The 12,100-nt window shown below is 39.3% G+C and overlaps 1 protein-coding gene across 1 annotated transcript; it reads left to right on the forward strand.

Moving 5' to 3' along the window:
- Positions 1 to 447: 447 nt before the first annotated feature.
- Positions 448 to 6,843, forward strand: si:ch73-52p7.1 (uncharacterized protein LOC100321084 homolog). Its single transcript, XM_061040068.1, has 3 exons — positions 448 to 592; positions 4,124 to 6,148; positions 6,181 to 6,843. The coding sequence occupies exon 2, from the start codon at positions 4,207 to 4,209 to the stop codon at positions 4,993 to 4,995; it is 789 nt and encodes a 262-aa protein (XP_060896051.1). The 5' UTR covers positions 448 to 592; positions 4,124 to 4,206; the 3' UTR covers positions 4,996 to 6,148; positions 6,181 to 6,843.
- Positions 6,844 to 12,100: the final 5,257 nt, after the last annotated feature.

Below are 12,100 nucleotides of genomic sequence, written 5' to 3' on the forward strand. Positions count from 1 at the left end.
TTACGAGATATTCAACTCCGAATTCAGAGATTTCCGATGGTATCTGAATGCAGCAAAATGTCACCACCGGGAAATCACCAGAATTTCTCAGGGGTTTTTTCCGTAGGGCTATTTGCCCTGTCGGGAAAACGCGTATTATTATCCAATTAACAAACCAACATGAAATCAACATTTGAAAATAAAACGGTAAATGTGACTTATATTCGGAACATAATATGATAAAAAAAAAAAAAAAACACAGATCACAACATACAACTAGTTTGAGCTGTTTTGTGAGCATGGGATTGTTACTAAATTAAGTGAAGAGGCTTTTGGTTGAGCCATTAAGTACATTTTAAATCTACTGTCTGATATATGTAGGCTACAGTTAGAAAATAAACATTAACCATCAGTTTGATATTCTTTAGTTCATGGTTGTTTTGATTGTTTTTAAAAAAGGACTTGAAGCTGAGCTCTGCTTTTCAAATGAGTTACAGCTTCCTCTGTGGGATACTTCCCCCATCCTGACGTCATCCTGGATGTGTGATTTTTCCTCCCCATCCCAGCCCCAAACTGACGCATTCACATATCAACTCTTCAGAGGCAACATGAGGTAAGTTAAATACAACAAAACTGGAACCTTTTCTTTCTGTGTACCAGCAACAATTTAGTCAGCTTGACAAGCATTTTGAAAACTATGTTTGTGTCCAGTTAACTCGTGTTAAAGAAAGCCAAGCCTGCTGTATATTCTCAGATTACATTGCATAGCCTGTGCATTCCTGTGTCTGTTATGTAATAGAAACTTTCTCCTGCAAATCTATTTGGATAGAAACATGTCAGATGGGTCACAGACAAACACGTCAACTGCTTATGATGCTGAAAAACAAACCGGTACTTTATTGCACTGTAAGATGTCTCTTGTCCTCTTGTTGATGAGATGTTGCACTCAGATTGAATTTGTAAAGTTTCAACCAGGCAAACTTCAGATGGAACACACAAAAAGGACTCGGGTAGCCACATGTCTAAGGATTTAGTCACCTTAGGTCCAAGTCAGTGATTCACAGCTGCATAGACCGAATATGGTCAGAACATCAGTGTTGGCATGACAACATACCATCATTTACACTGCTGCTGTTCGTGTAGAGCCAACTGCTTCAATTAGAAACAGTTGAGCCAACAATTTCCCATCAACTTGTATCACAACACATCAGACCCATTGTCTATCTTAAGCTGCTACACTACACACAGCTTCACAACATCCACTTAAAGCCACAGCGTAGAAAAATATTTATACGTTTTAATATGTAGCCCATATGTGCTTTAGCCCCGGATATGTAGCTTGACTGAGTGTAGGGAAACACAGTAAGTTTTACAATGTTTGAAATGAATTAGGCCTAACATCTGGGGAGGGTCAATGACACTTTGAAATCTGTCTGTTGAATTAAGAGCTATAGGCCTGTTAGCCCGGCTTATCAGAAAGAAAGCAACAGGGGAAGCAGATACATTGCACAGATTTTTTTTTCAAACCATTCTCCATTTATAAACTAATACTATTAATACAACTTAAATTGTTCTGGTTTGTAAGTTTGTCACCTTCAGCCAGACTAGCTGCTTCCCCCTGCTTTCTTTGTGCTAAGCTAAGCTAATAGCCTGATTGGTTGTTCCTTTACTGTAGCTGGCTATTCCTACTGAATACATGAACCTGTAAATTGTTGTGCAAATACATTTTTCAATTTTTCAAAAAGGTGCAATCATTTCTTAACTCCACTGCTCGTTTTGCCACGTGATCATTTAAGGTTGCTTGTTGTTATATGTGGCATTGACTCATTGTTCATTGTTCATACGGTACTTTATAAACTGTGTCGAGATTTGTATTTTGAAGCAGGAAAAGCATCTCACACAGTAAAGTGCCGCCAAAGCCCCAGTAGCAGGTCAATAAGTGCAAACACATGCAATGCAGCCATTCAATGTTACAACACACAAACTATTTTTTTTTTAATTATTGTGGACATTTGCACAAGGATGAGCTGAAACAAACTGAAATCAGACTCAGAGGATGTATTTTAGCTTTCAGGCGGCATAAAAGTAAAGTAACTGGATGTTAAATATACTGTCGATGATAGCCCTCTTGTGTTTATTGTCACAGAAGCCCAGAAGAAGAATGTAGTGGTCAGCTCAACCATGCCTGCAGAAAGAGGCACAAAGTCGTGTTCCTCGACCGAGTTTCTTGCCAAACCAGAACATTTACTCTGACCTCTGTTTGAGCCAACATTTCAAAACAATGTTTTCCCTGGAATCTTAAAGCGGACTCAAAAGTTATAATTTGTGTGTGTGTGTGTGTGTGTGTGTGAGTGTGTGTGAGTGAGAAGATGATGTATGTGAAATCCAATGTGGGCTCCCAGTGCCAAACATTGTATCCCCAACTGTAGTGCAGGAAGAACACACCCATCCCAGACTGTGTGTGTGTGTGTGTGTGTGTGTGTGTTTATCCAAACCAGCTGTCATGACCTCCACAGCCACTCTCATTGCTTTGTTTTAGAAGACTAATACAACAAGAATCTCCTGTGTGAAAGATGAACTGTGCTGGGTGTATTTAAACGCCTTGTGTATTAAAAACACTGGGGGACAAAGTGTTCAGATGATTTACTTAGTAAAAGTAGTGCCACACTGCAGAAATGCTCCACTACATTTAAATCTGTGCATTCAGTACCTTGCCCAGGTAAAATTGAGTATTATCTGTGAAGTGTAAGTGTTTTACTGATACGATTTTGGATAAATAGAACTTCTGCATCAATATGTGTGTTCTATTTTACAGCTTAATGTTACCGGTCTCTTTATGCCCTCTTTGGGAGTTTAATCTACAGAACTGGATTATAACTTTTAAGATCATCCTACCCACCACTGTCCTGTTCGATCCATGGATCTCCAAAAATAAAAGGGCTCCATATACAGTATAAGGCCTGTAAACAACCCTGCTTTCAGCTTTGTGGCTATGCCTTTCCCGGCTAATCTAAAAGGAGGGGATTAAGTTGTTTATTTAGCTTTAAAAATAGAAGTTTCCCAACCCAAAAAGGAACACATAATCCCTCCATTAATCAGAAATCATTTGAAGATACATACTTTTTATTGGGTCCAAGGATAAGAGAAACTCAAATCTTAGTATCGTAGTACTATAATAATGTTACTTCAGGCTCCAAGCTCCAATTACTGTATATAAATGTCCAAGTTGACCAATTCAAATAGCTTGTTTAACGCAACCATCAGTCTAAACATCCAGATATGAATTCTGTGTCATGACAATCAGCAAATATTGATATTTAAGAAGCTTAACCAAGTGTTTTATCCATATTAGACTTCACACCAGTCCAAGCACATTGAACCTATACCGACTAAAAGACCTGAGTTTGCTCAAACCGCTGTAAACAGGTCAGCGTGAGAATAACTTTGTGAAATTTGTTTTTTGTGTCTTTTAATGTCTAATGAGGGTTTTTTGTTGTTGTTGTTGTTGTTGTTGTATTGATCGGTTGTTTGTTTGAAACTCTGTAAATTGTGCTGCTGCCTGTCTTGGCAAAGACACTCTTGAAAAAGAGATTTTTACTGTCATCAAGTTTCTTTCCTGGTAAAAAAACAAAAAAAACAAAACTGCTTTAGCCAATACACCAGTAACACAAACAACAACAATAGATTTTTTTAAATAAATATCTGTAAATATGAAAAAGATTAGATTTAGATTAGACTTTCATTCTTTCATTTCTTTCTAACATGCCTCCATACTTATCAGTTCTTTCGCCCTTTTTTTTATCACATATTATATTGTAAGCTATGATTTAATGAGGAAGTGGGGTTGAAAGAGAGAACTGTAAGAGTCACAAAGGGTAAGATTTCTGTACAGTCAGCTTGGGTGTAGTTTTATTATCACACACACACACACACACACATGCAAACTTGGCTGAATTGCCAAATGACTCTGCTGATTGTATACTCAGTTTCGCTGCCTATCTCACAAAAGTCTTAATTCCTCAGTTGGTCATTATTATAACATTCCTCAGACCTCAAGTCAGGTCAGAACAGGTTTGGACCAAAGAAGAAGTGCTAGTTAGCATGTTTTTCTTAATAATAATTGTGTCTGTTCTCTCCCATGCAGGCTCAGTTGTATGTACACTCAACACACACACATCCACGCATGAACACCCTCAGTATGCTGCCTGAGCCTCTCCCCCCACAGTGATGCCTGCCGTCAGCCCTCCTGCTTCCCTCCTCTGTGTGCTGCTGTGTGTGTCTGTAGCTCTGCAGCGCTCTGACATGCGCCTGGCTTACGTGACCCACAACAGCTTCTCCTACTACTCATGTAGCCAAGACCCGCAGCCTTGCAGCATCTCATCCCTCACAGACTGCAGATGCAAAGACCGGCCACACTCCCACTCATCGCCTGTTTTCAGGATGACAAAGTTAACAGTTTGGTTCACGTCGCCTTCAAACACCGCACGTCTGCTCAACAACTCAGAGGTGAAGCACCTTACCCTGATCCACTGTGGGGTTGGAGGGTCCAGAGAGGCTTTTTCCTTAGAGGGGCATTTCACTGTGCAGCGCCTGGAGAGGCTGACGGTGGTGAACCTGCTGCAGAGGCCGGATCAAAACTTTCCAGATGCAAACAAAGCCAAAAGCACAGACTCAAACAGTGACCCAGAGGGAGATAATAGTGCTCACCTGGACATTAATAGATACAACAAGGACACAGACACAAACCTGGATCTGATTTTGGATATGAAGAGAGATTACTCAGCGTTTTCCTCGCCACAGATTCAGGATCTATTCCTGGGCAGGGAGCTGGGAGCAGCGTATCACGAACAGGTCAGACTGGGAGTTATCGACAGCTCTGTGCTGGAGTGGGGAGCAGCGGTCAAAGCCTACACCGTTCAGACTCACATCAACAAGGATGGCATGCTGCCCTTCCCAGACCTCCAAATGCCAAAACTACCAGAGGCATCCGTCATATATGTCAGTTTTGTGTACTGACACAAAATCACTTTTAAAATGACAACAGAAAGAGGACTAAGTGTTCAGATCCTGCAAACAGCCTATTTCTAGCTCCATTTTTAAGAATTCTGAGATTGAGTGGTCATTACTTTACAGAAAATGTTGTATTTAAGGCTCATGATGAAATTTCTTCAATCTATCTTTTGGAAAGGAGCTAAATCTGCTCCATGTTACAGTTTGAAGATATTTTTTTTATTTGTAACTTGGAAGATGTTTACAAAAGCTGGAGGAAAAGCTGAGCTTGTGATATTTTTGGGAATCTCAACAACTAAGTCAAAGTTAGGCAAAACGAAGAAAAGAAATGTTGCAAAGAGAAAGGAAGTATTCCTCAAGATAAGGTGATCATTTATCACAAGGCACATAGTTCTTTACAGTCTGGCACAGTAACATTATTAAAAAAAGGTTTATCCTTATGTGAACAGTTGGATTCACTTGGTTTCTCAAAACAACAAAGGGAATTTTCTCCAGTTAACGAAATGTTCAATTTAGCATGTAAAGTACAGCCCCTTCACAGCTTTTTATGTACCACAAGCTTAACTTCTAAAACCTTGTAAAAGTAAACACAGAACAATGCAACAGAAAAAATTAAGAAGAATTTATTTTGGAGATTTTCCAGTTGATATTATTCCCCAATCTCTCCACAGTGAGAGAAAATGTTTCTACAAATGCGAAAACAAATAATAATTAGCAATTAAAACAATTATATTCCCAAGTGGCCTAAAACTTTGCACAGCTGTTTATCAGCGTGTTAGAACAAAATATGCTCACTAATGAGAGGCCCTCGGAGGGACTAGAAGAGCCTGCCAACCCCCTCCAGCTCAAGGGTCCTTTGTTTCAAAATGTGGTTAATCTTAAAGCGATGCCGTTGGCAACAAAATGTAATAGAAATGGTGGTGGAGTTCATTTCTATTTACCTTGTACCATAAGAAGGACACATTTGATCTTCCACCATAAAGTTTATCCAAAAAATCTCTGATGATGACGCTGAACTCACACAGAAAGTGAGGCTGATGATCGGCAGTTTCCATATTAACATACTGTTAGTATAGCAACAGTTTTTCAGCTTTCATCATGAGGACAAACTTAACAGACCGAGTAAAGACGTTAATGTTTATCTCAGAAACCTTGTGATGTGATTAAGTTAAACCTAAGAATTTGATCTAGAGCTGGGTTTAATTTCAGAAATGGACGTAAAACATTTTATATAGCCTAGTTGAAAGGTTGAGGGCTGTCCAGTTTTTTGTAACGCTGAAGCTCATCATACCTTATATTACCTTCTTTAAGGCCTATTGAACTTTATTGCAGCAGCATACGTTCCTCCCAGCACTGCTCTCGCATTTCTGCATCGCTGTGTAAAATCCGGCAAAAAACCCTCTCATCTGGGATAAATAAACCATTTATAAGTGGGTTTATTGTTTAAAAAAAGTGATATTCCAGATAAATGTGAAATGCATGTTCGCTTCAGAATTCAGCCACAAGATGGCAGCAGATACATTTAAATAAAAGAGAGACAGCCTGAGCTGACTGTCGGCAAGAGGGAGGAAAGGTGTTTTCTTCTCTTATTTCTTTAATCATAACTCTGAAAGTGTATATATCAAACAAATATATCACGATGCATCTCAGCACTTTAAAAGCTTGTGTGGAGGAATTAAATGTTTCAGGGTGAACGAAGGATTACCTTGTTAAGAGTTGTTGACGTTTGGCCTGTTATTTATTGTTGCTGGGTTAAAAAAAAAAAAAAGTGAATTAACAATGTTATCTACAATGTTTATTGTCAAGGAAGTCAGAAATAAACGATTTACTTCCATAAACTGCTTGTGAATTTAACATCAAGATGTTTCTTTGTGTTTCTATGGGCAACTTGATTTGTTAAGATCAAATCATCAGCAGGAGTTTGTTACATGAAACTAAAGTAAAAAAGTGAATTTCTAATTTTTGCCAATAGTAGGCCTCTGTATGAGCAACATAAGAATACAGCTGCATGTATTCTACTGTTGACACTACCACGCAGGCCGGAAGGGGTAGGAGGAGCCTAAGTCCTGTGACTCCACCCCCCAGTTATTTTTTTAAATAAAAATATTTATAAATTAGAATGGTTATAAACGCATATAGGTAATTTTATCTGATTTGAAATCATATTAATAAATAAACTCAATATAAAATGATTTCGGATTTACACAATGAGTTAAGAAGCAGGTGATAATGGCGTTGACTTTCCTGCTTGTTGTTATAAAGCTAAATTCATATCCTGCTATGTTATTCAGTGAAGCCCAATATGTTACTCACTTTAAGTCCAAATGTAACTCCAGTGTGTCATACTGGTAAAATATAATAACATTGTGCTGGTCAGTTGATTATGGACCACATTACTTTCGCTGGCAATAAGAAGAAGAGAAAGAGTGAATTATGTCGGAGTCGACACACAGCCAGCTCTGTGGATGCTAACGTCTACCAAGGTGGAGGCGTTGTGTTTCAATAAACTGAGAAAACATAGGACGACGAGGAGGACGTGGATAAGTGGACTGTCCTTTCGAGCTGCACTGACAATATAAGTTCGAGTTGCGAGTGAAGTGTGTAAAATATGTCTGTCATTTACTGTTTGTCTCGGGCTGATGTTAGCTAAACTGTAATGCAGCTGCTAGCTAGGTGTACCGCCGTTTCAGTAGAAATGTTAGCTGAATCTGCTTCCGCTTTTACACCCAAGCTGTGCTACAGTCGGTTTTGCCAACATCTGAGGTGATTAGTGATGCACAGATGCTTTTTGTGGGGACTAAGGTGACTCAGTAGTTGTTGAAGATAATTTAATGGTGTTTTTTTTGGTCAGTTATAATACGAAATGAATAGGGAACGTGCAGTATAAAATAGTTTCCAAAAAGCATGTAATGATGCGTAATAATGCAGCGTATTTAGCCTAGCTATTGCTGACTTCCTACTCGCCCCTGGGCCTTTGACTATTCAATATATATAAAAAATTACAACATTTAGTACATAAAACCAAATGACACTCTATATATATATTAAGGAGTAGTAGGCCTACGCTATTGTTTGTTTTGTTAAAAACCAAGACATACTTTCAACAAGAGACCCCTATAGCTCCCCAAATCAGAATGTCCTTGCTCTACTGCTGTTGCTATTCTTTAAAAGTATACCTTACAACATGACACTTCGTCTGCAGTGAGGGACCCCAACTTAGGTAACTTTTTGGGTGGTGTTTAGTCTTTTGGCCATTTTAATTTGATACTCTTGCTCTTTTGTTATTTAATTAATACTTGTCTTATATTATTGGTTATTATTGAGTACAGCAGCAGTTACTGGGTATGAACCTCACACCTAAATTAATCAATTTGATAATCATTAAGCACCCTTTGGAGGATGCTGCAAGTGCACATACTGTATGTACATGTGTTCCCATGAAGGTTTTGTGTGTTGTTGAGTGTGTGTGCCGACACCTGCCAGAGAGCTGCAGCTTATTTGCATGATCAGCATGCTGCAGCCCATCTTGTAATGCGCCATGTGAATGCAAACTGATGTCGCCTGTTGATCCTGCACCTGAGAGGTCAGCGGTAGCACCCGGCACACACCGGGGGCAATTACTAGGGAAATCACCGGTGGAGGTATCTGTGCTGAGGTAGAGAGCCGTGCGTCTCTCATTATGGAAATACAGCCTAAAAGGTCTGTGTGAACCATGTCATCCACTTGGGATAATCTTAAAACAGACTACCCCCAGTAAAAACAAATCAATTACATGTTCAGTCTGCTACTCATGATGTATAGACCTCTCTGAATGCACACTGTAAATATTTATGTCAGTCTAAAAAGGTGGACAGGCCGAGACTAAACTGGATTGATTTTGGGTGGGCTCTCCCTCCTCTGCACCCCTCCAGCAGAGTCTTTAACCACGCTGCCGCCGTCTCCTCACCGGCAGTTTAGCAGTAAAACATTTTTATAATCAGACGTTATTGTTCGCAGCCTCCTTGTGGGGGAGCGCCGATGTTCATTTTTTAAAAGGGCAAATCAGCCATAATTCAGTTTATAAACTGCAGTGCGCAGGGGAGAAATGCCTGGATGAATATTCATTAGAGTCCGCCTGAACTGCCACGCTCTGTGATTCATTGGGCATATGTAAATATCATTCACTTTAATTGCCCCTAAACTGACTCAACATAATGTTGTCATTAGCAAATTATTACTTATTTGTGATACTAATGGTACGGTATGGCTTGCAGTGCTGGAGCTGCACATATATGATTGCAATTACACTCTTTTTATTCACAGGATGACTGAGTATCTGATGGATCTACTGTTTGCATGTGTGACTGTGTGTGTGTGTGTGGGTATGGCCAAGGTGCCAGCAATTAATTTCACTGACACATGCATGGTGAAGATTTGAGTCGATCCAGCCATTAGACACAAAACCATGAGGACTAAAATCAGGATGTTTCAAAGGAAAATGTATCTTATTTTCAATGTATTTTTCAAATCTTAAACTAACGGGAGCTTTTTCTGTCTTCAAATATTATGTTATCTCTTCTTTAGGTTGAATCAAATTACCTACAAAAGAAAGGAAATGCAGTCAAATTTTGTATTTTCCTCCATGATAGAAATGCCACAAAATCCCAAAACTCCTTGCTTAATAAAACCATAATGCATTTTCAATTTTGTTTGATTAATAAAAGCCAACAAAAAGATATCTATACAAAAAGGAGAATTATTTAGATGGTTTTTCATTTTGAATGACTGTGAAGAGATATTCAAACCTTTCTGACTAAACTGCTGTTTAACTGAAGTTCTTAAAAGTGCAGTTCAATTGAATTAAACTGGAATGGGTATTAAAAACTCTTGTGAATTAAATTACATTGTAAGGGAAACAGTAAAAAAAAAAAATTTAAAGTTGAAGCTCAACTTAAATGTTGAATGTTTCCTCAGGAATTTTGATAGGAAAAAAAGCACAAATGTAGGTTTTTTTTTTCTGGTAAAGACTGAACTCATTGCTGGCCTGAAACATATTTATTTTAACATGTGATATTCTTCTTTTAACTAAAGTCATGAACAGGGTTACCTTAACCAAGTAGACAAAACAACAATCCAAAATGAGCTGCATATAAAATGTTTGTGTTTTTAATTCTGAATGACATTTATATAAATTTGAAGAAGAGATTAATTAAACCTTTTGAAAATGTGAGTTTATTGTGTAAAACAAGGATCAGCATCGCATTTTTTAAATTCACCTGTATCTAAATTCCTACATGACTCAAACTTTGATATTAAGTTGTTAAAAAAACTTTTGTGTATATAATTAAATAAAAAGATCCCTTCACATTTGTTGCAGTTTGCACAACAAGACACAGTTTGGATTTGTTTTATGGAGGCAGCAGCAGTTTGAAATAACCACCATGACAAAACAGGCCCACAAAACAGAGGGAGAGAGAGCGAAGGACAGGCAGAGACAAATAATGATGTGTGTGTGTGTGTGTGTGTGTGTGTGTGTGTGTGGGGGGGGGGGGGGGGGGGGGGGGGTGCATCTGAGAGAGTGTGAGGGAGCTAATAAAGTGATGTGATGGATGATCTCCTTTCTCCCAGAGGGACCAGCACCATGTAAATTGGCCCACACAATGCATAATGGATAAGGCAGTTGAGATTATAGCTTGTTAATGTGTCCCTCCCTCGTCCCTGCCCTCTCTCTCTCTCTCTTTCTCTCTCTCTCTCTCTCTCTCTCTCTCTCCATCCCTCTGCTTCGGCTCAGGCGCTGACATGGTCACCTCATTGTCAGGGCACGTGGGTCTTTTAGGTGCAGATGGAGAGGGAGAGGAGCTGTACTGCAAGATATGCCAGACTTAGTGAGCAATTTAATGTATCTGTGTGTGTATGTGCACTGTATATGCAAGATAAACCACGTTGTGGGGACTATAACTACTTATTCACAGTCATGGGGACCGGTCCCCACAAGGTAAACTTCAAAATGTAAGCAGTCCCTCTAAGTGACAACAAGTTTGGGTGTGTGTATGTGTGACATCAAGTTAGCCATCAGGCAGCCAGCAGAGACAGTTCGTCGTCAGGGGCCAGGGTTGTGGACATATGTCTCCCTCCTCCTTCCTCCCTCTTCCACCCCCACTAGCCCTCCTGAGAGGGTGCCAACCCCCTGCAATCTCCCTCTGTCCCCCCTTTGACACCCCAATCCTTCCACTACCCCCACCTCCCCCAGCCCTCCCACCACCTTGCAGGCCTGTCCAGGGACCTGTCAGGCCATCTGTTGAAGCAGGACCAGAGTAGCTGGTCTAGAGAAATTGTACTGTAGCATGGCTGTGTGGCTACTGGCTAGCCTGTCTGTCACTAACTAGCAGTCTGTCTGTGTGCTGTATTCTTGTGTGTGCAATATCAAATCCCTTACTAAATGCTTTCTATCATAACTCTCCAAAAACAACAAAATGTGTTGTGTATTTTTAGGGACTTATATCTTGGTCATAAAGGAACTCATCAAATGTTTTTGTAAGGATTTAAATGGCACATTTAATGCAGCAAACTGACAGATTCTGAAGAAGTGATCGTTGACAGTCAGATTAGCGTAAAGGCGGCAGCAGCACCGACTTGCATTGCCTTCTGGGTTTAGACAATTCTACTAAATGTGTCAAGTGAATAAGACAATCGTCACTTCTAATGCACAAAACACTTAATAATATAGGAAGCATTCTGAAAGAGCCTGTTTTAAATTGTTGAGATGATCAGTCTATTCATATCAGATAAGAAACACATTTTCCCCTTTGTGGTGAGACGAAAGCAGAAAATACATTTTTATTTTGCTAACTGTGGAAAAAATTGATATCAAGTCAAACTGTTCACACAGCAGTTGACACCATAAGTATGAAGTTACAGCTTTGCACCCTGACACAAACTGTAGTGCTACATGCAGGCCTTTTTTAAATTCTTTTTATTTTCAATTTAATAATCAGGGGCGGGGTTCACTCTTTTACCAGAAAGAAAATATGATGTGTGCCTTGGGATGATTCATCCCAAGAAAATTATTTTTATTACCTCAATATAACAAGATTATTATAGAGATGGAAAATGAGTGTCTGGTTCATCTGAG

This window comes from Labrus mixtus, chromosome 6, assembly GCF_963584025.1.
Source record: "Labrus mixtus chromosome 6, fLabMix1.1, whole genome shotgun sequence".
NCBI lineage: Eukaryota > Metazoa > Chordata > Actinopteri > Labriformes > Labridae > Labrus > Labrus mixtus.